General features: G+C 46.0%; 1 protein-coding gene across 1 annotated transcript in view; it reads left to right on the plus strand.

The window, feature by feature from the left end:
- KSR2 (kinase suppressor of ras 2) overlaps positions 1 to 25,478 on the plus strand; it is a 121,387-nt gene that overhangs the window by 82,914 nt on the left and 12,995 nt on the right. The window contains exons 13-16 of the mRNA XM_081338742.1: positions 3,156 to 3,204; positions 5,047 to 5,408; positions 22,396 to 22,492; positions 25,337 to 25,470. Of these exons, the coding sequence (XP_081194868.1) occupies positions 3,156 to 3,204; positions 5,047 to 5,408; positions 22,396 to 22,492; positions 25,337 to 25,470 (642 nt within the window). The remainder of the gene's footprint in view (positions 1 to 3,155; positions 3,205 to 5,046; positions 5,409 to 22,395; positions 22,493 to 25,336; positions 25,471 to 25,478) is intronic.

Here is a 25,478-nt window from a genome sequence, read left to right on the forward strand (position 1 = left end):
AGGAGAGGAAGAAGAAGAGGAGGAGAGGAAGAAGAAGAGGAGGAGAGGAAGAAGAAAAGAAGAGGAGGAGGAGGAGAGGAAGAAGAGGAGGAGGAGAGGAAGAAGAAGAAAGAAGGAAGAAGAGGAGGAGGAGGAGAGGAAGAAGAAGAAGAAGAGGAGAGGAAGAAGAAGAAGAGGAGAGGAAGAAGAAGAAGAGGAGGAGGAGAGGAAGAAGAAGAAAGAAGAAGAGGAGGAGGAGGAGAGGAAGAAGAAGAGGGAGGAGGAGGAGATTTTTCAATAATAGAGGAGGAAGAGGAGAAGGAGAATTTTTTATATATAATAAAGTGGAAGAGGAGAAGAAGAGGGAGAAGGAAGACAAAGAGAAGGAGTTTGGTTCAATAAAGGAGGAGGAGGAGGAGGAGGAGGCAGCCTAGTTTCTCTGGCCAAGAGGCTCAGCATTAACCTGGTCCTCCAAGTTCCTCCTACGCCCCAGCCTTGGGCCTTTCCCCCTTGCCCTCTCTCCCACGCCCTCTTTGCTTTGCTCTAAGAATTCAGGGAAGACTGAAGAATCGCCGTGAACAAGTGAAACAGCCCGTTGGCTTCTGTCTTCACTCCCATTTTCTCTTCAGCAACCACCGATCTTCTTCGGAGAGTTTTAAGAAAGTGAAAAACAAGGGCGGCAAAGTTAAAAAGAAATATGGAAATCGGGCATCACCATCGGCTTTAGATTCTGATTTCATTTATGCATTCTCCTCGCATCCCTCTTTCTTCCCGGAAGCTTTACCAGCTTCTTCCCTCACTTCCATCGCTTTTGGCTGATAGTTCCCTTCCCTCTTGCCCCAAAGAGCACAAAGCAGCTCCAGGACCGTATGCCTCACACACACACACACACACACACACACACACACACACACACACACACACGGTCCCCGACCACTTCCAACAGTTGTCTGTTAATCTGGCACAGGAAAAGTAGCATCCAAATCACAGAGGAGAATCATATTAATTGCCTTCTGTTAATTTAGTCCGCAGTTCGATTTTGCATTTAAATTCCACAACAAGCCTTGTGTGAATCCCGGTCAGAAAAGAACAGCCCAGAGTCTCTTGGCAAAGTGAGATAGGCGGCCTAAAAGTTCAACAGTTAAATAAATAAGAAGAAAAGCTACCGTACACATTCTTTCTCTTTCTCATTCTCTTTCTCATTGTCTCTGTCTCTCATTTTTTCTTTTTCACTTTATCATTCTTTCTGTCCCTCATTCCCTTTCTTTCTCTTTCTCTCTCATTCACATTCTTTCTCTTTCTCTCTCATTCTCTTTCTCATTCTCTCTGTCTCTCATTCTTTCTTTTTCACTTTCTCATTCTTTCTGTCCCTCATTCCCTTTCTTTCTCTTTCTCTCTCATTCACATTCTTTCTCTTTCTCATTCTCTTTCTCATTCTCTCTGTCTCTCATTCTTTCTTTTTCACTTTCTCATTCTTTCTGTCCCTCATTCCCTTTCTTTCTCTTTCTCTCTCATTCACATTCTTTCTCTCTCATTCTCTTTCTCATTGTCTCTCTGTCTCTCATTCTTTCTTTTTCACTTTCTCATTTTTTCTGTCTCATTCACATTGTTTCTCATTCTCTTTCTCTCTTTCTCATTCTCTCTCTCTCTTCTGTTTTTTTCTCTCTCTCTTTCTGACTCTCTCTCTCTCTCTCCTGTTCTTCAAATGTCCCTTCCATTTCTCATGCGACTGATGTTCCGTTCATCACTCTACAGAGCATTTGTTCAAAAATAGATTCATTTGTTTTCATGTCATTAACTATGTAGTTAGCTGACCAGGAAAAAGCTAATTTCAGATGAGTGTTGTACATGTCATTTTTCAGAAACCTAGTGGACGTTGGAGGTTGCTAATGATATATGCCAAAACTTGTATTTAGTCTGGCAACCCATCAAACTGACTCTCAAGAAATTAATATTTGATCTCTGAATCAATTCAGAGTTTGAGTGAACTTCAAATATGTTGTTGCACATTTGTTCAGCACAATTAACTAGTACTCCAGCATGCGTTGTAATGTGCCGCTATTTTTGTCTGTAAGAGGATTTTTTTTTCATATTGCAAGCCATTTTAGCGATAGCTCTTGTTCTGTGGAAAGGTGTCAGAGGAGAATAATCTTTTGTGGGTTACTTGCGATGAAAACTGCAAGCCATTTTATTCCTTTGAAAGTTGTTATTCGGCTTCTGTCAATCAAGAGCTGAACTGTGTCTACTGTGAAAGCTGAATGAAGAATCAGGTCTGAACTGGTGTGAAGTAATAAAACCTTTGGAATGGGTTCATACATCATGCAGTTCTGTTAACCATGGTTTGACGGATCAGTTCAACATTGGCTGGCCACAGGCCAAGCCATACTCCTTGGTTTGCAAAGCACCGTGGCTATTTTCCCTACAAAAGATTAAGCCAAAACCTACAAACCAAAATAACAGGTTAGCATTAGGTCTGAATCCATCCCGGAGCTGCAGAAGACCTTATATTCCATCCAATGCCCTGTTCAATGGCAACAAAATCCACAAGCTTCCTTAGCAGTCTATCTGTACACCTCTTCCATGTACACCAACCTTCATGTGTACAATTGGTTCCCTTGCTTATGGAGATGCTCAGTCCTCCAAGGTCACGGTTGTCCCAAGAGGCATATTATAGTCAATAAAAATCATAAGAGAAGGAGGAGGCCTTGTCAGATGTCTAATCCAAGCTATGATTGATATAGGGAGTGTGAAACGGAGACATTGCCAACAGGTGATCATCCCGACTTTACTTTAAGACTAGTTGGCGTGCAATCCAAATGTAATCATTCGACTATGGAACTATTCAGGATAAAAAAAAATAGAGAATTAGCAAGGACCTCAGTATTGGCTGTTGAAAAGAACTTTTTTATCCTCAGGATTGATGGCTCTCAAAGGGACACCTAACCCTCCATTCCCTTTCCTTCGTTCATAACTAAGACTTTTGTATGTTACCAATGCATCCCTTAACCTTACAGGCGACTTTCGTTTTAATGCGCAAAGAGAATCGTCGGACACTGTTTCAGCTCTAATTGTTACTGAGAGAGTCTTGGGACGACGACGATGATGATGATGGGTTTATTTTCAATAACTCAAGACAATTTATTCTTTGTAATCTGTGGTGTTTCTTTTCCTCCAAGCCGAGAAGGGAATCCAGTACTTCAAATTGAAGTGGAGCCAACCTTTGAGGTAAGTGTCATGGTTCCGACAGATGAAACTCTTCAAAGAACTTCGAGGCCTTGTTTACCTTAAAGAATCTTTATTCAAGTTGCGTGGCATCGGCACGTACAGGGTCGAAGCCGAAATCTGAATTCTCCCCTAAACCCAGAATATCAAAGCACAATTCCCTCCTCTAACAGTGTCATAAATCACATTCTCCAATTAATTTGAAATGCAGACCTTCCCTCCAGTTCTCCAACCCGCCATTCCTTATCATCTCTTATTTCAAACAACCTTGAAAAACACTCGGCTAGGATGTTGTTATGTCTAACTAATACACATTCTTCCTCCTTCCCCACCCCACCCCCATATTATCTAATTCTAACTCTAAAAGTAACACACAGCTTGGCTGCATCTTCATATATTGTCAAAGCAAGAACATCCAATGTTAGCAGCGTTGACAGTAAGGTCCACGTTAGGAGTTGGGAGACTTTCTTGGGGTGAAACAGAACGAGCTTTGGGATGAAGGTCTCCGGGTTTTCCAGCAGTGTTTTTGTGGGTTGTTTCGTTTTTTGGGGCCTCCTCATGGATCACTCCAGCTACTTTTGATCTGTGCTGCGTTTAATCAGTATTAAATGTCACATCTAGCTGTAGCTGACCTGGAATAGTTAACATGGAACCCATTCTCGCTCACCCTGAAAACTCCACGTCCTGGGTGATGGTTGATGCAGAGAAGGATCTCAAAGGATGAGCTGTTTCATGTGAATGACACTGGAATGCATGCTATTATTTTGACGCTTCTAAATCACATCTGAACGGGACAGTTAGGAAGAACATTATTTGATCACAGGCATGTCTTTGCACGAGTGTGTGGCTCTTAGGCTGCAGGGGGAAAGGAGCGGTTCAGAAGCAATTCCCTGACCCCGCCATTCACCAATCCCAACTTACCTTGCTCTTCTTTTATCTTCTCCACACAGCTTACCGTGTTATTTTTCCCTGAGTTATATATTGTCTGTCCTTGGGCAAATCAAACCAAAGCTTCTTATTACCTTTCAAGACAATCTTGAAACGGAGGTTTATAGAAAATTCACCTGTTGCTGAAGTCAATGCTCAAATGCTGGGGGTTGGCAAGAGTGTTGGTAGTTGGTCAAGTGTTGGTAGGAGAGGAATCCTAGCATTCTACCTTTTGAGATGTCCCTCTGAGCCAGAAGATCATAGAGAGAGGAGTAAGTGAATTGGCCTATAGTTTCTTAAACCCCACCTCACCCCATGACCACAATCCTGACCCTGGTTATAAAGGAGGGGCTGGCCATCCCTGGCTTACAGGCTCCATGCTGCCTTCAGTCTAATCTCAAAAGCAGGCCATCTGGAATTCAGATCAAGAATGATCTATGGTCCTCTTTAGCAGACTTCCAGACAGAGGAAGCGGGAATACCAGAACAAGAAAAAGGGACTGTGGAAGAAGAAATTGAAAAGGTTATAGCTAGGGACTCTAATCACCATCCTTCAGTCCCACTTCCCACTTGCTTTAATCCTGCCTACTGTCGATCTGGAGAAGGAAAGGCATCTGTTGGGGCTGGTGGTATTACCCAAGGTGTTGTCAGATGCAAAAAATCAGGAACCAAGGTTACTCAAAGGAGTACAGGTTTATTCTAATGCTCTCTACAAGAATCTGAATTACTAATGGTCAAGGTGAATTGGCGGTAGATAAGAGTCAATGGAATTCAAGGTGGGATGGACTTAGATCTCCTATGGGTGCGCAGGGACTCGAGACTGATGACATGTTTGACCCCCCCCCTCCCTCGGGCTCAGCCTGCTCATCTCCCACAGGTGTGTTGCACAAATCAAGCCCTTCTCTTCTCCCTTGTCCAGACCGAACAGGGAAACGATGAGGAATCCGAGGACGACTTTGAGGAGATGAATCTCTCCCTCCTCTCAGCTCGCAATTTCCCCCGGAAAGCCAGCCAGACCAGCATCTTCCTGCAGGAGTGGGACATTCCCTTCGAGCAGTTGGAGATCGGAGAGCTGATCGGCAAGGGCCGCTTCGGGCAGGTGTTCCACGGCCGCTGGCACGGCGAGATAGCCATCCGCCTCATCGACATTGAGCGGGACAATGAGGACCAGCTGAAGGCCTTCAAGCGGGAAGTGATGGCTTACCGGCAGACGCGGCATGAGAATGTGGTGCTCTTCATGGGGGCCTGCATGAGCCCTCCCCACCTCGCCATCATCACGAGGTAAGAGGCCTGCTTTGACAACCGCCAAACCTTTGAATTTTTTCCTGTGTACAAACTCTAACAAGGGATTTCCCCTCCAAATGGGTATGACTTCCCCGGCCTGAAGCCCTAAACCAGTTCATTTCACAGAGGAATGAATGGACCACCTCCATCTCACCAGTGACACCAATTATCGAGTTGACTCTTAAGGAGGAGAGGTTCGACTTTCTTAGGGCTGGTTAGTATCCCGGGGATGCTATAAGTCAGGGCTCTTCAAACTTGGCCCTTTGATGATGTGTGGACTTCAACTCCCAGAATTCCTCAGCCAGGCATGCTGGCTGAGGAATTCTGAGAGTTGAAGTCCACAAGTCATCAAAGGCACGCTGGCTGAGGAATTCTGGGAGTTGAAGTCCACAAGTCGTCAAAGGCACGCTGGCTGAGGAATTCTGGGAGTTGAAGTCCACAAGTCAACAAAGGGCCAGGTTTGAAGACCCCTCCTATAAGCCTTCATTCCTATCCTTTCCCAGAGAAAAACCTTTCTTTGGAAACCTTGCCTTGCCCTTGCTGCTCAGCTGTCGAAGAAGAAAAACGGCAAAACCGTATTTTAAGGCATCTGCTGGGGGCGCCGGCAGAGTATTCTGGTTTCCAGCTAAACGGCCTCTTTGCGCCGATGTGTAAAAGGCTTCTTAAGCTCTCTGCTTCCGAGCCGGGCAGCCTGTTCACATTTGTCACCTTGCAGGAGTTGGCAGCAGTTCCCTGACTTCCTTTGGTTCTTCGCCATTTTTCACCTAAGGTCAGCCAACGCCTGTCATTCTCCGACCGGCCCCAGAAGAACTCGGCGTCTGATTATGGAGCGTTTCCATGTCTTCAGCCGGGAGTCGATGATTCGACTTTGGGGCTTCCCAGCACTGACTTGCCTTTGCTTCGTTTAAAATGCAAAGCAGCATATTCACGACCGGGCCCAACGATTGGCCGTGTGGTCTGTGGCAGCGATGTGCCAAGAAATGTTTATCTCAGATGCTGCGTTGGTGGAAAACACCTGAGCATTTAAGAGGGAGGGTGTGTGTGTGTCTGTGTGTGTGTGTGTGTGTGTGTGTGTGTGTGTCAGTTTAGTCTTTCTTACTTCCTGGAAGACCACGGAAAGAACTGGAAGACAATCTGGGCTGTCACGTTCAGTACATGCTGGGATCCAGCAGTTCTCAAACTCGGCACCTTCGAGAGGGGCGCCAAGAATTTCTCAGCTAGCTTTAGCGCACAATAAACCTATCAATTCATTCGAGCTGCCTGGGCTCCTGACGTCTTGCGCTTGAAGAGATCATCTCCAAAGCAGGGCCGACAATGAAGCAAAGAAGTCAGTGGAAGTAAGGAAGAAGAAGAAGAAGAAGAAGAAGAAGAAGAAGAAGAAGAAGAAGAAGAAGAAGAAGGAGGAGGAGGAGGAGGAGGAGGAGGAGGAGGAGGAGGAGGAGGAGGAGGAGAAGAAGAAGAAGAAGAAGAAGAAGAAGAAGAAGAAGAAGAAGAAGAAGAAGAAGAAGAAGAAGAAGAAGAAGAAGAAGAAGAAGAAATCGCAATGGGCACAATTGCACTGGAGTGGAGAGGCAGAATGTGGTTCCAGCAAGACACGAGGGCTCAATCTTCGTCTGTGTGTTGTTTTTTTAAAGGCTTCGGCGTTAGCAGAATTGCATCATCTTTTCCACACACCCCCTTTTTTTTAAAAGGTAGACTTTTCAGGCTGTGGCAAAGACGTAAGCGCCGGTCTTTGGCAAAAGGCTCCCCTCGGAGCTTTGCTCGACTAATATCCTTCGCATTTGCAGTGATTTCCAGATGGGGAAAGAACACCACTTTCTATTTCGCCGAGGTTGTAAACACCGCTCGCCTTGATGCGATGCTTTTTTCCCAAGGTGATGTGATAGGAACTCTGGGGTGGGGGTCAGGGGGGTGGGGGCGAAGATTTTTTTTTTTCAGCAGAACAGGCTTGTGAGTCTTTTGCCCTCCAGGGAATTCTCAGCATGGATATGCGGCATTCCTCTTTAATTAGTTTTCTGCTAGGACAGATGTGATCACAAAGCCTGGCTCAGCACTCCAAAGGCTGCAGAAGAGTCGGCGGGAAACTCTAGGCAGCATGTCCTGTTCCTCTCTATGGCAGCTCTTTCACGGGGCTCTATTTTTTTTTTTTTTTTGGAACCACATCAGCAGAGAAAGCCTACCCCTTTTGCTTTGGCTTCAGATGGTCCTGGAACTTAGCATTGTTGCAAAGCTGAAGGAAAGATGGAGAATAAGAAGAAGGAAGTGGACGAAAGGCACAGGGCCTAGATTTAGCTAAGGCATTGTTTCTGAACTGTGGGGTCCTTGGTGCTCTCTGAGCTTGGTGGTTTTCTTGCAGACGTTTCATGACTCAACTAGGTAACATCATCAGTGCTAGAAGGGAGTGGGTTTGTGGAGAGGAGGAGGAGGAGGAGGAGGACTGTGGGGTCCTTGGTGCTCTCTGAGCTTGGTAGTTTTCTTGCAGACGTTTCATTACCAACTGAGTAACATCATCAGTGCTACCTGGTTGGTCTGCACGAAAGCCACCAAGCTCAGAGAGCACCAGGGACCCTAACTTTAACCCTGGCCTACCAATATTCTCTTCTATTCGTGTCTATTAAGTTTGACAACTTTAAGAGCCATGGATTTCAACTCCCAGAATTCCCCAGCCAACCAGAAATGTTGCTGACCTCATAACTTCTAAAGAAAAGCAAACTTTCTGGATCATCTGCTGTTTATCAGCTCTGGGGGCCAGTAACGGTGTCCGAAATACAACTTGTTTAACCTGAGACTGTGAGCAAGCTTTTGGTTTGGAAAAACTTAAAAGGCCCTAACCTAGACCATACTGGGCTAGATGGGAGTGGTCTCACCTGCAAAAGGAGACTTGCTTGTTTTCCCACAACAAGAGTGGATCCATGTTTTAAAAAGTAACTTCTTCCAAGTCAAAGAAACCAGACATGGTAGCAATCTTCCAATATCTCAGGGGCTGCCCCAAAGAAGAGGGAGTCAACCTATTCTCCAAAGCGCCTGAAGGCAGGGCAAGAAGCAACGGATGGAAACCAATCAAGGAGAGAAGCAACCTAGAACTAAGGAGAAACTTCCTGACGGTGACAACAATTAACCAGTGGAACGACCTGCCTCCAGATGTTGTGGGTGCTCCATTAGTGGAGGTCTTCAAGAATAGACTAGACAACCACTTGACCTGGGATGGTTTCCTGCTTTGGGCAGGGGACTGGACTAGAAGACCTCCAGGGTGCCATCCAACTCTGTTATTCCGTTAAAGGGGAACTTCTCGATACTTTCAAATCCTTGCAAGCTCCCAACCCCAAAATGGGTAAATAACCTTCCCCATTTGGGTAAGTCGCGCTGATTAAACAATCATAAAAGGAAACACGTTTAAATGTGTGGAGCTTCTTGATGAAAGCTGATCAAACGTGATGGCTTGCTAAACTGCCCCCGCCCCCCCCCCCCGGCAGTGGTGAAACGGCTTTAAATCCTGTTTGGCAGGCTTTTCGCTGGATTCATGTCATTAATGAGACTTCGCTTTGGAGAAAGAAAATTATTAGGCTCCAGCAGCTGGTCTCAGAAAGAGGGGCTTCATTAAGAAGTTGTTATTCCTTAGCACATCTTTACTAACTCACACTTAATTATGACTGTGCCGAAGAAATACCGAGAGCAAAAAAAAAACTGTTTCTTCTACGAAAGCGGGTAGAAAAAGAAAAAAAAATGTTGCTGGAGATGAAAGATTTCTCCTCTGTGTGCTTTCTACATTTTTCTTTAAAAAAAAAAGATTCCCTTTCATGGCCAGGAAAACATGTTTAATGACACGGAAATGTTTTTTTTTTTATTTGATGATGCACATTAGCTCTGCACAGAGAGGACAAGAGGGGAAAGTTTTTTTTATTTTATTTTATTTTAATCCCATTTATATCCCGCCCTTCTCCGAAGACTCAGGGCGGCTTACAAGCTTAGCAGTAGCCTTCATTCTATGTATATGCCTGCTTGTTAGGGCTTTCACACACACCCCCAAGCGGCATTATTACAAAGTCAGCTTAATTGCCCCCAACAATCTGGGTCCTCATTTTACCTACCTCGGAAGGATGGAAGGCTGAGTCAACCTTGAGCCTGGTGGGACTCGAACCTGCACTAATTGCAGGCAGCTGGTGTTACTTAAGGAGGCATTAGCCCACTGCTCCACCAAGGCTCCACCAAGGCTCCCGAATACTTTTGTGAAAAGGTGTGGTGCAAAGTTCTTGAAATGGACATCAAATAGAAACCAACTCAGAACTGGCCGTTGCATATTCTGGTATAAGGAGAACGGCTTGAGGCCGATGTCCCTATAGCAAAGTTTGATTATGTTTCCGGAGGGGAAAAAAAGTTTGTCACAAGGATGCAAACTTTAAAGATTGCCTCAAAGGATGCAAACTTTAAAATGGAGCAAAGCTTTAATTGAGGCAACTCCTTCGGCTATATTATAGGTTTCAGAAGCTTACAAAAGGCTTCAGATAGTTCGAACCTACTATAGCTAAATGCAAGAAGGAAAGAGAACAACTAACTCATTGGGAGCTGTCCAAGGTGCCGCTGTTACCTTCCCTGATAACGTTTTTGAGTTGGCTTTGATCATTTTATCAAGATATTAACTGCATAGTCTTGATTTCGTTATCACTGAACCTTGACTGGACTTTAATATCCTTGACTGGCTATTTTGGGACATTAGTACCAGCTTATTCTGCAAATTTCAACTGCCTACTCTGGCTGTTTGTTTCACTTCTAGAGATCTAATGGAACGTATGAAAGCAATATTCTTTCTAAGGGTTTACCGAAAAGAAGCAATTTAGTTAAATTAGAATTTTTCGCACCGCTATGCAATGAATTCCTGCCCTATTATCTCCTTTGTTCTCAATGTCACCAGATATTTGAAAGAAAGAAAAAAGGCCGAGGAAGTGATCCTTAGCTTTGCATGGAAGCTGCACTAATTTCTTTTCTCTTCTTTTCTTTTGCAATTCCTTCTCTACCCATTCTGCTGAGGCTGTTTTGCCCTATTCAGGCATTTTAGGCTGAATTGCCCCCATTTCTCTGCCCATCTCCTGCTCGGCTCTTTCTTTCTTACCCTTTCTCCCACTTTCTTCCTTTCACGGCGTTTAAAGTAATGAAGCCCATAGATCATATAATAAATAGCTATTGACTCCCGTCCAGGGCCAAATCGCAATTGATCGACCGATGGGAATACGGCTTCACCTCAATCGATACGAAGCCCATAAAGGAGAATAAATCTTGATAGAGACCGACAAGGGAGCGGGGGAAAAGTCAATATACTTATTAACACGTACATTAAAGGAGCCCGTATCTACCTCTAAAGAGGTGTCACCTTATTTTGACAGCTGGCAAGGCAATGCAGGAAGAGGGGAGAGAAGGAAAAAAAAGTGACTATCTTAGAGAGCCCCCCTCCTCCCATTTTATTTATTCCTGGTACAACTAATCGTTTTTTTAGGAAATTGGTGCTATATTCTATGTCTGGAAACAAAGAAAGTGGCAACGCAGTGTTACACAAGGCCATGGTTGACACTAAGACTTTGAGGCAGTTTTTCCTGACTTAACTGACCCCGCTACAACTATTGGCATTTGCAAGACTCAGATTTCCCAGGCAGCAGTAATCTAGTAAACTGTAGCTTGGATTTATGTGTCGGGGAAACCTGGAATACGGGGCTTTGCCTTGATCCTATTTGGAGCAGGAGCCTGTAGGCGAAGGGAACTTGAAGATTTCATTGCTTGTATGGTACTCAGACTCTGCATCAGTGTAAGCAAAATACATGATATGAAAAAGCTATAGTTCTCCCTCCCTCCCTCTCTCTTTTCTCTCCCTCCCTCCCTCCTTCCCCCTCTTCTCTCTCTCTCTCCCTCCTTCTCTCTTTCTCTTTCCCTCCCTCCTCCTCTTTTCTCTCTCTCCCTCCCCCTCTCTCCTCCCTCCCTCCTCCCTCCCTCCCCTTCCCTCTGCCCTCCCTCCCCCTCTCTCCCTCCCTCCCCCTCTCTTTTCTCTCTCTCTCCTTCCCCCCTCCCTCCCCCTCTCTCTTATCTCTCCCTCCCTCTCTCTCTCCCTCCCTCCTCCTTCCCCCTCTTTTCTCCCTCCCTCACTCCTTCCCCCTCTTCTCTCTCTCTACCTCCCTCTCTCTCCCTCCCTCCCCCTTCCCTCCCCCTCTCTCTTATCTCCCTCCCTCTCTCTTTCTCTCTCTCCCTCACTCCCCCTCTCTTATCTCTCTCCCTCCCTCCCTCTCTCTTTCTCTCCCTCCCTCCCTCCTTCTCCCCTCTTCTCTCTCTCTCTCCCTCCGTCCCCCCCCCTCTCTGCTATGGCTCATACAAAGTCACGCTGGCTTGTTAGCTTGATTCATTTTCCCCGCTGCCTCCAGCTTGTGTAAACAGATTGCATAACTCTTCCCCACCTTCACCGACCCCCCCCCCCCAGCCAAACAAGCCACTGGGGATTGCGCTCGTGTGGCTGAACATTCCTCAGACTGATTGCACATTCCAAATGGGTTCTACCTTAAGGAGACAGGGAGGTTGGGAATGACCGCCGAGTGGTCAGCAGCTCTATAAGGCAACTGCTCTCTCTTGCTCTCCCTCCCTCCCTCCCTCCCTCCCTCCCTCTTCCCCTTCTTCCCCACCCTTAACAGTAATAGCCTGTTAATAGTAAGTGCCTTCCCTTTGCTAGTGCCAGGGCTGTTACAAAGCAGTGTAACCTGCTTCGTAGCTTCACGTTCCAAAGGCCGCGTGGAGTTCACAGTGCGCATACACGGGTAGACAGGTAGTCCTCAATTTACAGCACTTCCATTTAGTGACCGCTCAAAGTTAACTGCACCACTGAAACAAGCTGACCGGCGACCCTTTTTTCAACACACTCACAACCGTGGCAACATCCCCAGGGTCCCATGAGCAAAAATCAGGTGCTTGACAACCGACTCGTCTTTACGATGGCCGCCGTGTCCCGTAGTCAGGTGATCCCCTTTTTGCGTGATCCCCTTCTGACCAGCAAAGTCAACGGGGAAGGCAGCTTCGCTTTACGGCCGTGTGACAAACTTAGCCACTGCAGCGATTCGCTTAAGTAACAAGTGTGGCAAGGGCAGTCCTAAAACGGGGCGAAAATCCCCTTAGCAAGTGCCTGGCTGAGCCCACAGAACATTTTGGGCTGAATTGTGGTCGTACGTCGAGGAGCAGCTGTAGATTTGCATGTGTCGGGTAGCGGGAAGGAAACTCTGGTTTAAATTTGGGGTCAGGACGAAGAGGGCAGGGGATCACAATCAAATTAATCCCATTTCCTCTCCATCGTCCATGAGTGTGTTGATGAAGACCAGAGGGCAGCTCATCCATCAGAAGGAGATCGTCCAGATAAGACCTTCTTGCCCAGAGGAGTAGTCACCAAACTAGGCAACTTTTTAAGACTTGTGGGTTCAACTTTCAGAATTCCTCAGCCAGGTAGTCCTCTATTTACGGCCAGTGGCTTAGCCAATCATTCAAAGTTACAACGGACCCTCCCCCCCCCCCCGCGAAAGCATCTGCAATATCCCTTGGGTCGATTTACTTCCAGTTTCCGGCAACGAAACAAAACAAAACCTAGTCTATAACGAACTGTAGGAAGAAAAGTCTTTGTCATGGTTCCATCCAAGCCAGGGATAAACAACGTGGAGACTGCTTTAGGAAGAAGGTTACAGTGTATCACAGCGGAAAGCCAGACAGAAAGTTGGATCCAGCAGAAAAAGGACAGAGCACATGTGGGGAGTGGGTTTTTATACCCCCAGGACTCTATTGTTTGGAGTTCCTGTTTGAGGCTATTTCCTGTGTGTCCAGGTGTGCCCTTCTAGGAATCTTGCAGGTTGTGGGTATGTCCCAGCCCCTGCTTTCCTGGGGCTGGAGTACGTAGATGTTAGGCCTTTGTCTTCCTAAGGTCCTGGCTCCAACCTTCTCGATGGCTCACATTTGCATGTCTATAGAACTGGTTTTCTGCTCGGGGTGGGGTGAGGGGGAAGACCTGAGACTATTAAGAAAACTGGGCATGTTTTCCTGGTTCTACAATATCTTTTTAGGAAATGTATTTTCCTGCCCTTTTCATATTTCCTTTTCTGGAGAGCTGACTTCCCTCAGGACAGTGGGTTCACTTCAGGATTGCGCCGTTTGCTTTTATGACTTCTGCAAAAAAAAAAAAAAAGGTCATAAAATCGGATCAGTTACACGGACGATTTTCTTTACAATTGTCACAACTTACAACCGTTAATTGCCAGGCTCTATTTACCGCCGTTCCTGGAGGACTGTCTGTAACCGTATGGTTTGACACCGGTGTGGAGATCAGGGTAGCTGATCTTCTTCAGCGTGTGCAGATCAATCAACGTTTAATTTTCAACCAACCGTCCATCTGACCTTGCCGGGGTGGGGGTGGGGCGGTTTCACAGGGAGTCAAATGCTGGGCAAGATTTGAACTGCGATGATGAGTCTGTTACCTCTGCAGGAGCATCTGTAAGGCTACCACAGCGTGAATTTCCCATCATCAGCCTGGCTGTTTACAGCATTCGTTCGTTAGTCAACATTTTGTCCTCCATAGCCTTCTGAATCAAGCATGGACACCCATGAGTCCAAGGGGGGAAACCAAATTAGGCATGCCGCGTTTCGGAGAGACCGGCAAAAGCCAAGGAAAACAAAACTTACTTCACATTCCTCGTAGGGAAAGGTTGAGCCTTTTTTTTTTTTTTTACAAAGCCAGGTGCTCCTTAATTGGCCAATTTAATGCTGCGGAGACCTCGTTTGGGGTGCTTGACTCAACACCGGCAAGTTCAGTCTGGGTTGCCAGGTCCTCGCTTCACATTTGCAAATTTGTTTTCCCCGAGCGGAGCTGTACCGGTATAAAAGGGCTTGGGTTCTGAAGGACCTCGTCGTCCTCCTCCTCCTCCGAGAGGAAAACGGGAGGTGTTGCAATATCAAAGAGAGCTTGGGCTCCTTTCATTTGCAAAAAACACAGCTCTTAACCATGCCTGTTGAAAGAGTTTCGGGTCAATAGCACCTTTGGAACGACAGGGGAATGAAAGAAATTTTCAGCTAGGGAGAGCAGAAACATTACCGTGATCTTTTGACTCATCGAGGTATTTTCTTTCATACCGAAGCCTAGCTGAAGGAAGTCGAAAGAAAACAACCCCGCCGAACAAAGAAGCCGCCTTGAAAAGATCGGGCAGGTGGCTTCTTAATAGGCCCAGGTGTTGCAAGGTAGCAGCCACAAACTCCTGTGTGCTTGCATATGAAAGGCTCCCACTTCTTCTTCATCAGAGCGTCTCTGTGCCTCTAATATTTGCTCTCCGCCTTTTCTTCCTCATCTGACTGATGAAGTCTACTTGGGGGAAAAAAAATACTTCGGAGAGCTCTCTGCGTCTCTCTCTCTCTCTCTCTTTTTTCTCTTGCGCAAACTTTTTTTTTCCCTTCCCCTTCTTCTACACTGAACACGTACTGAACTTACGTGGGGATGCAACTGTTGCTCGGTGATAAAGTGTATTGCCCCAGGATCAAGCCCTTGAAAAAGATACCCAACGGTGCTTTTCCAAAAGCCAAGTGGACTTTCTCTCTCTCTCTCTCTCTCTCTCTCTCTCTCTCTCTCTCTCTCTCTGTGTGTGTGTGTGTGTGTATTTTCGATTGAAGATGTTTCGCTTCTCATCCAAGAAGCATCTTCGGTTCTGCCTGAAGGGTAGTGCAGTCATCTCTGAGAGTCGTTGAGGCCACTTGGGGGTTTATCTGTGCCCTCAGGGTCACCTGAATCAAGAGTGTAAGTGGGTGTGGAATCTTACAAGAATAGAATACAGCTGGAAGGGACCCTGGGGGTCTTCTAATCCAGCCCCCTGCTCAAGCAGGAGAACCTACACCATCGCAGACAGGTGACTGTCTAGTCTTTTCTTAAAAATCTCCAGTGATGGAGCGCCCACGATTTCTGGAGACAAAGCTGTTCCACTGGTTGATTGTCCTCGCTGTCAGGAAGTTTCTCCTTAATTCCAGGTTGCTTCTCTCCTTGATCAGTTTCCAACCATTGTTCCTCGTCCTGCCCTCTGGTGCTCTGGTGAACAACCTTGTGGCAGCCCCTCAGTTACTGGAACACTGCTATCATGTCTTCCCTATTTCTTCTTTTCTTTAGACTGGCCAAACCCAAGTCCCGCAGCCGTTCTTTGTATGTTTTAGCCTCCAGGCCTTGGGTCGCCTTAGTTGCTCTTCTCTGAATCTCCTTGGGTCTGCTGAAACCCTTTCTCAGAGATTCCACACCCATTTGCACTCTGATTCAGGTGTCCCTGAAGACACAGGTAAACCCCCAAGTGGCCTCAACGACTCTCGTAGAGCTAACGACAGACCTTCAAAGGACTAACAATCAGATGACTGCAAGGAATAGAAATCTTTCCATTCCCCACCACTCAGTGGGCAACTGAACGTGGATGATTGAGAATCTCCATGGACACTTGAAAAGATGCCATCTGAGGAACATCTGGTGGCATAGGGGTTAAAGTGCATTATTGCAGGTAATCTCTGCCCACAGCCAGGAGTTCGATACTGACCGGCTCAAGGTTGACTCAGCCTTCTGTTGACCCGGAATTAGGGGACAGTATAGGAAATATCAATTGTGAATGTGCAGATGGCCCTTACTGTCTTTGGGCTCTTGCAAAGTCCTGGATGCAGGGTCATGAAAGGCCAGCAAGGAAAATACCCAATGTCCTAACCCACCCAAGAACATAGGATATCTGGAAACACCCAAAAGGGAACATGTTTATTACTTCTGCTTTCTCATCTACAGTATGCCAGACTTACGGGGTGAAATCTTTATCATATGCACGTCAGCTTTGCTGGATGGCCTGCTTATGTAACCAGAAAGAATAAATACAAGGATTTCTTGTCTTTCATGACTGCTCTCTTTTAGAGGAGCCCGTCTTTGTTCAGCTGAATAAAAAACGTAAAGCTTGAAGGCAACTTCTGGTTTCCTGTATCTTTTGCCAGCACAACCTCAGAACCTGCATATCACTTCCATCCTTCCGAGGTCAGTAAAACGAGGGCCCAGATTGTTGGGGGCAAAGATGCAAATAACTCTCTGCATCGTAAACCCCACCCCCCCACTCCACCCCAGAGAGTGCTGAAAAGCACCACGGAGTTGTAGACAAGCCTAAATGCTATTGCTATTGCTATTTCCATCAGTAGTCACCGAAGATCTAATCTTGTATACAGTGGCTTCCTATAAACATTTGCTTTTCAAAGGCCATAACACCATCCCAGAGAGGGCATAGTAGTATAGAAAGGGGTGGGGTGGGAAACACAAGCAAAAATCAGCATATAAGACAAAGCCAGTATTCTTTGCCAAGAGGACAGAAGAAAAGAGAGAGATGAATTGTCAGGTGCATGAAAAAGCAGCCTGGTCCCCTCTGGGAGAAGACGTTGGGAGTGCTGAGTTATTAAAAAAAATAAATCTTGAGTGTTCAATACCTGCGTAGCTTCCCCCAAATTCTCTTGCTGAATTAGGGTTGACATCTGCTACTCCTCAACAGGTTCCTTCCTCATCTTTACAAACAGCCTTCTCCACGCTTGGAAGAACTCTCCCTCTCACATTTAATCAGGAGAGGCCACTGAGAGGCTTGTTCAATTTGCCTTTTGAGCAACCCTTCAAAGCCGATTGGCAGGTGTCACCCTAGATGACAGAGTAGTAAATCCTTAAAAGACAAAACCAAGCTGAAAAGAAAAGAAATTGGGAGATCAGAACCGACATCCGTCCAATGCCAGCTCAACAGGACCTTCATTTTTGCACGGGGGCAAAGGAGCTTTGCTGGCCTTCGTTCAGCCTTGAAGAACATCTAAAAGGAAGTTGAGAGCCATTTAGACGTCTTCCTTGGCTCTTATTTCAGGAGCTGGAGAGTTTTCGTTTGGCTTTGTAAATGTACGTGCGCCCTAACTTGGGGAAAGTGTTATTTTAAAAGAGTTCCTCTGGAAATCAAAGGATAAAAAGTTTTAGGCAGCAAGCTGATTTTGATTTTATTTATTAATTTTTATGCCACCCTTCTCGCTGATACTGCACTTTGTTACTTGCCCCCCCCAAACACCACCACTTTGTTTTCTGCTACGTGTTCGGTACACAATTTTTCCACCTCAGAGAGAAAAGCGCTTGAGGATCCCAGACAGTTTTCATTTTGTAGAAAAATATATCTTAGAAACTTATACAGGGAAAATGACAGATCAGGAACAGGATCAGCTCACTCTGTTAACTCAAGGCCCAGGGAAAGATCGGCATCCTTTAAGCAATCCTTATCTCTGTCCAGTCCTTAGTTACTGTAGTGTGTGTGTGTGTGTGGTTTACTTGCTTTCAGAATGAGAATATTAGTCTCAGCAAACAGTCAGTTTTGTGTACTTTTGGCTTCACTCAGAGACTGTGGTGGAATGTAGTCTGGATTCCCAAGAGGGCGGGGTTACATTCCAGAGGGCAAAGAAGCAGCAAAGCTTAGAATGTCTGGTTGGCAGGAAGAGGATTAAAACAGCTCTTCCGTAGCAATTCCCAGAGTACAAATAGGTGCTTTAATCTGGCCAGATTCTTGTCTATAGATGAAGAGCAATAGGAAGCTATTCTTAAGTCACTCCATGTGGGTTCTTGGGGCCTGACAGAAGGTCCATTCGTTGGAGCGAGGTTATCAAGGTGTTTGCCGTTCTCAGTTTTCCGATACAGGGAGGGGGGAAAGGATAGCCCTGCAGAGACTGTGAGAATGGTTTCTTCTCCATCCCGTTCTTGGCCCCGCCCAGCTTCTGCCACCTGTGACAGCTGCCACTCTCTGGTGCAATAATAATAATAATAATAATAATAATAATAATAATAATAATAATAATAATAATAATAAGAATAAGAATAAGAATAAGAATAAGAATAAGAATAAGAATAATAATAATAATAATAATAATAATAATAATAATAATAATAATAATAATAATAATAATAATAATAATAAGAAGAAGAAGAAGAAGAAGAAGAAGAAGAAGAAGAAGAAGAAGTTGGAAGTGACCTTGGAGGTCATCTAGTCCAACCCCCTGCTCAGGCAGGAAACCCTATACCATTTCAGACAAATGGCTGTCCAGTCTCTCCTTAAAAACTTCCAGTGTTGGAGAATTCACAGCTTCTTGAGGCAAGCTGTTCCACTGGTTAATTGTTCTCACTGTTGGGAGGTTTCTCCTTAGTTCTAGGTTGCTTCTCTCCTTGATTAGTTTCCATCCGTTGCTTCTTGTCCTGCCTTTGGGCGCTTTGGAGAATAGCTTGACTCCCTCTTCTTTGGGGCAGCCCCTGAATGTTTGTACACAGGGAAATGATACCATCGTCAGGTCCGAAAACCAAGGAGGAAACGGAGTTATCCTTCCAAAGTGCTGTCTTTATTATTTCACCACTATAGACAGAATCGTGCCGAAGTGAAGCACTCTACTATCTGCATCTAACCATGTACTTTGAGAACTATTAGGGAGGAGCTGCCTTCATCCTCTTTCTCTCACAGGTAACCTCTGGACCGAGCCACCTTTTACTCCTCTGGTTATCCAGCCTGCTACATTCCATCACATCTAAGGCTCAGCTAGGCTCTTCTGAAACATAGACTCCCTTTTCACCATGTGGTAGCTTACCTCCTTGGTAGTGACGGGGGCCACAGACAGGTTACGCCGAAGGAGGCTCAGCTGTGGCTCGACTGTTCCACTTGACCCGGTCACCTTCTCTCTTTGCACACCTTTCCCCAACGCAATTAACACTCCTCCCGTACAGGAGTCCGCTCTTTCAGTTTGGCTGGTTTGCCTCCCTGTTCCTCATATATTAGACCACCTGCTCCGAGTCTGTACGAACTCCCTCGGGAGAAGCGGAGCAGTTCCTACCATCTCCGGTTCTTTCTCATTAATGCCTGCTCCAGCTTCCGAAGAGGTTTTGAATTTCCACCACAGCAGGCCCCACCGAGGCTTCCAAGGCTGCTTGACTTGCGGAATTGTTCAGAGTGGGATGCGACGGCCACACAGATAACCCGTCTGCAGGGTCTGGTTCTGGAGATGAGGTGTGACGAGAAGCACAACAGAGACAGTGGGTGGGCTAGCAAGTCTGCTTGGCCCATTGAACCCAGGCTGCTGACAGGCACCGCTTCACGCTTGTTGGAAAGACAGAAACGTCAGAAATGTCATAAGGAAAACAATGATCCCGCGCCATCTCATTTCTCTTTCTTCCCCCACATGGGAAACGAAATCAACCTTATTCTGGGAAGCATCGTGGTCTGTGTTGTCTATCAGGTCAAAAACGGGAGCTGATGTCCAGCATTCAACAACGTAAAAAGTCCATCGTGGTTTCTATAGAGGGCTGGGCAAACTCGAGGATATTTATATACAGTCCGCTTGCCAGCGACTGTATATAAATGGGCAGCAGGGCCTCACACACCCTCACACTGACCATGTTACCTTGTTGGGTAATGAAATGTCTGTGAATAAAAACAACCAAGCTCATAAAGGACCGAGGTCTCCACAGTTCAGCCCTGAGCTGCAGATTGGAACTTCTGAAGATATTGCCGAGAAAACTGCATGGGCTTGTCCCGCAGAGAGTCGAGCCTGGCTCAAAAGCACAAAGAACTGATCCAGGTTACTGTTAAAACATAGAAAGGGGATGTGTTGTTAGAGGCTGGGCTTGTTCATGAAGTCAGTTGGGTGACCTTGAGCCAATCACTCTGTCTCGGCTCTAGGAAGCAGGCGGAGGGGGTGGTGGTGGGAAAAACAAGAAAACTGCAGGGACTTGTCCAGGCAGCCTCTGAGATCAGATACGATGGAACACAAAGAAAGGGGTGTGTGTGCGTTAACAGAACCATATTTATTTAATAACAGACAATCCGTGCCTGATTGGGTCATAGTTTCATTGATATTTCCTTACCTAGGCAGAGAAACAAAATAATCAAGGGCGGGCAAAAAAACAAACAAAAAAACAATGGGGGCAGGAGTGATTTCCGACTTTTTGCTGGCTTCCCCATCTTTGTGGGCATCTGATAGGGAGCCTCGGAAATCTCCCCTTCACTTTGCTTCGCTTCCTTTTGCTTCTCTTTTCTTCCCAACAGGCAGACAAATGGCTGTTGCTGGGTAGAGGAGGGAGAGAGGGATTGCGAGACTGCCTGGGAAACTGTCACAGAATGTCAAAAATGAAGATGACACGACAACAGCAGCAGCAGCAGCAGCCAATAGCCTTCGAGCAGCCACATATTCCCCAAATTTTATTCCCTCAGGAGTCGGGGGTCCCCAGTTTAGGACACATTCTCTTAAGTTAATCGATACGAATGGCCTTGGTTCAAAAATTGTTGCCCTATAACGCAGTAGGTTAAAGATCGCGACAACGGGTTTTATTAGCATATAGATTTCTGAACCAACTTTTCTCCTGTTTTTTTTTCTTTTTTAAAAAAAATATATAACTGTTGAGTGCGTTAACCGTTCAGGTCTTTTGCAGGAAGCGATTGCATGTCACTTTTTTCTTTTTCTTTTTTTTCCCCATTGCTTTGTCAATTCTGAAGCCAGCGCTTTGCTGCTGAGCAATTTATCCACATTTGGGCCTGAGCTGAAGGCTACTCAGAGTCCTCAATCTAGTCGAGTCTGAAATAAGAGTCTAAATCTGAAGGGCTGCAAGCCTTTTTTAAAAAAAAATAAAATAAAATAAAATAAAAATCCAAAGGGTCATTTTGCTCGCCCACGTTTGCCCCTCGATTCCTGTGAACGGGGCTTCACGGGTGGAATGCGAGGGAAGTAGAAGCTGGAGTTGTGTTGCAGCCGAGGTGGGCAGCAGAAGGTGGCTGGGGGGGGGGGAATGCATCCCTGCCTCTCTTTCCTCTCGCAACAGATTAAATCCACACCTGCGATCCTCCAAGCTGGTTGTCATTTTAGAGGGTTTGTTCATCTCAGGTATTTAGCTTGTGCTTTTCTCCCTTGGCCCGTAACGAGCGTAGGTGGGCAAGAGAGCCGGTGTGTGTGTGCTGGAGAAGGGGGTCTTTTCAGGGTGGGGGGCTGTGTGTGGGGGGGGGAAGAAGTCGAGGCAGCATCCACCCACAGGCTCCATTACATGATTCAAATGTCAATACAGATTTTAATTGGTTTTAGTGTCCCCCCTCCTTTCTCCCCAGCACCGGCAGCTGCATTGGGTAATTAAGACTCCACAAATAGATCTTCTCGGCAGCAGAGGGGGGAAAAAAAAAGGGAGATGGGCAAATCTTGCCCAGCTGATGGTTTTATTTTATTATTATTTTTCTCTCCCCCCCCCCGCCCCCCCGGGTCTCTTTTGGGAACCTTGTCTTCGTGTCACAAGGCTCTGGTTTTTTTTTTGCAGGGGCAAGACTCTAGCCATCGTAAGATGGGCCGAAGGCATGCGTAAAAGTAGGCGCGGGGGACACGCAAATCTCTGAACATCCCAAATTGAGCTGAAGGTTCCTCCCTGCGTGTAACCGTCTCTACGAGACCCAAGCGGTTACGTGTTTTTCGGACTGGAAATCCATCTCTTATCTTTTCGTTGCTTTTTTTCCCCATTTCTTTTTTCTCTTCTCTTTTTCTCTTCTTTCTTTGTTTCTCTCTCGGCCTCTCTGTTCCTTCCTTCCTTCCTTCCCTTTTTCCTTTCTCTTTCTCTCCCTCTCTTTTTCCTTTTCTTTCTCTATTCTTCTATTTCTGTTTGTCTCTATCTTTCCTTCTTTCTCTCTTTTCATTTGTGTCTTTCTCTCTCTCTTCTTCTCTACCTTTGTCTTTGTCTTCCTTCCTTCCTTCCTTCCTTCCTTCCTTCCTTCCTTCCTTCCTTCCTTCCTTCCTTCCTTCCTTTCTTCCTCTCTCTCTCTCTCTCTCTCTCTCTCTCTCTCTCTCTCTTTCTCAAACTCTCTTTCCAGGTTTCACGGCAGGCTTTTGAGTGGGGACCGGTTTCGCTCTCCTTCCCTTTGCCACAATCAGCCACTTAAAATTCCACTCTTCTTTTCAGCTTGTGCAAAGGACGAACCCTCTACTCGGTGGTGAGAGATGTCAAAATGGTCCTGGATGTCAACAAAACACGACACATTGCTCAGGAGATTGTCAAGGTAGGCGAGGGGAGGGGAGGAGGAGGAGGAGGGGCTTGCTCCCAGCATGTCCTGGGCAGTCTCCAGTGGGTCATTTGATGCCGGGTGTAGAAGTCACCACTACAATCCCCAAATCTTGAAGCTGGTAAAAAATAAAAAATAAAAAAAATCCCCCACACACATTTAAAGCTACTGAAACAATGAAACTCACTTAAAACAATCCGTATGCAAACCTAGAGACAGATGGGTATTTAGAAGGCTTTTTATAGGGGCCACCACAGATGGGAAGCCCCATGTTGAGTGTTTCTAGGCCTGGAAGGATACTCCTTAGGACGAGTCCTGCGACTCGTGTTTCTATTTATGGTGAGCCAGGTTCTCTGACCTCCTGCCCCAAATGTGGTTGTCACCAAACACTCATCTCTAGTGTCAAGGTAATGATTTGACAGCTAACCAGCTTATGTAATGTAAGATGTAATGATGGGAATGACTCAGCAGGGTCTGTGTTCCTTTAAGAGCCTTTGTATAAAGAGAGGGCTCTGCTGCTATGTTCTTTCTCTTCTGTTTTCCTGTTGTAACCCTGGTGTGTTGGATCCTGCTGTATTAGCACATGTATGTCTATCATTGCTGGGGTATGATATTGTAGATAGCGTAAGATAAACCACCGTTTACCATAGACTACTGCTTACGGTGTTTACTCCTGGGTTATCTCGCTCAATAAGACTGTGCACATTCTGACATCTAGCCATTGGGTAGCATCGCTTTGGGTACTCCTATAAATCCCTTGATGAATGCCTGGAGGAGAGACAAAACTGTGCAATTTAGCCAAGAAGCCAGTGACTCACATTCTCTCTAGACATATCTTTCTTCTAAGAGACGATCGCCAGTAGGGCCTGAGATGGCAGTTTTTTGTCAGTCCTGACCGGAGCTTTTTATAGAGCAGAAAAAGGTGATGACAGATCGCCCTGCCTCCTCATCCATTATGTTTCTAAACCATTAACACCACCGCTGCATGCAAGCCATAGGTGGATTTGAGATTACGATGGGGGCCGGTGAGCGGAGAGCAATCCATCTTCACCTTCTGAGCACTGGAGACTTTCCCTGAGTGATGAGATCTCAACTCACTTATAAACTCCAAGAAATCTTTATAATCTTCACCCATCGCTGCTGCCACCAGCTCTTCCTCCTCCTCCTCCTCCTCCTCCATTTTTCAAGATGAGAGCTTGCTGCTAGCTTCTTGATGTTTTATTGCCATCCTTTTTATAACCATATGGGAGAAACAAGACCCTACGAGGTGGTCCGCTCTCTTCTGCCCTTCTACTGAACAGAGATGATGTAGCTGTTTGAAGGAAGCAACTGAAGATATCTCTGCTTCAGGCTGGAACTCGGAGAGGACTTTCTTAGGGTACATCTAGGTCGCCCATCCTCTTGAGGCTTGGTTGCTTTCTTACAGATGTTTCATTAACCAACTAGGAAACATCTTCAGTGCTACTGGCTCCTATTTTAAGATTTGCTTTTTCAGGACTGGCGGCAGCAATCCAAAAAAATCAGTTGGGACACTTTCAGCAACTTTCTGTGAAATGTGACTTGTGTAGAAACACAACCAATCACAGGACGTTTCCACACTGATTCGGCCGCTTTCTCCCTTTTGTTAACAATCCCAACGTAGCAGCCACTTGGGCAGCCATTCAGGGACTTCCTCTAGGTCTTCTCCAGGTTGTATGCAGATGGAGTATTCTTGACACAGACATTGCTGGACTAGGAACACGGTCAAATCCAGGATAAGGGATCTACTGCTTGATGTGTGGGTCTGGGAAGCCCACATCTGATGCAATGTCAGAAACCAGAAGACACCCAAAAACCGAATTCTCATTGAATCGTCCAACCAAGATATGAATATGCTGCTAAGTAAAGAGCGAAGAAGTGTTATCAGTAATAGCAGAGCATCCAGGACATTGTGATTCTCAGGTAGGAAAAAAACTCCAGTGTTGGAGCATTCACAACTTCTGGAGGCAAGTTGTTCCACTGGTTAATTGTTCTAACTGTCAGGAAGTTTCTCCTTAGTTCCAGGTTGCTTCTCTCCTTGATGAGTTTCCATCCGTTGCTTCTTGTCCTGCCTTCAGGTGCTTTGGAGAATAGCTTGACCCCCTCTTCTTTGGGGCAGCCCCTGAGATATTGGAAGGCTGCTATCATGTCCCCCCTCGTCCTTCTCTTCATTAAACTGGACATAGCCAATTCCAGCAACCGTTCCTTATATGTTTTAGCCCCTATTCCCCTGGTCCTCTTTGTTGCTCTTCTCTGCACTCTTTCCAGAGTCTCAACATCTTTTTTACATCTAATGTTTCTCATCTTGCCTTCTGGGGCTCTGGAAAATAGGTTGAACCCCCTCGTCTTTGTGGCAGCCCCTCAGATATTGGAACAGTGTTATCTTGTCCCCTCCGATGGGCAGGCTATCTTCTTGCTACGGGGGTCAAACCTAAACCAGTGTCTTTGAATTATAATAAGGATATTGATGAAATGCTAGAAAGAGCTCTGAGCGATTTGACAGTGGATCAGATGGATGGCCAAACATCCAAGGTCTTTATGGCCCTACATTTCTATGCTGCTTTTGTCAGAGATCTTTAGACATTCTGCTTAACCTGTCTTGATCTGGGTTTGGAGCTGATGGGCTTTTAAAAGGGACCTCCGGACTTTATTTATTGCAAGATGCATTTTAGATCGACCAACATCTAAAATGGATCCCCCAAAGTCTTAGTTTTGGGAGGCGGGGGGGGGGGGGAGGAAACATGTGTATATAATTATAAACATTGTTTTGAAATGGCCCAGAAGTCTCTCTGCAACTCTCCACTCCGTTTCCTTCTTTTACAGGGAATGGGCTACCTGCACGCGAAGGGAATCCTCCATAAAGATCTCAAATCTAAAAATATATTCTACGACAATGGGAAAGTGGTGATCACAGATTTCGGCCTCTTCAGTATATCCGGAGTTCTGCAAGCAGGCAGGTAGGTTT

The sequence above is a fragment of the Vipera berus genome, assembly GCF_964194415.1.
Source record: "Vipera berus genome assembly, chromosome: 14".
NCBI lineage: Eukaryota > Metazoa > Chordata > Lepidosauria > Squamata > Viperidae > Vipera > Vipera berus.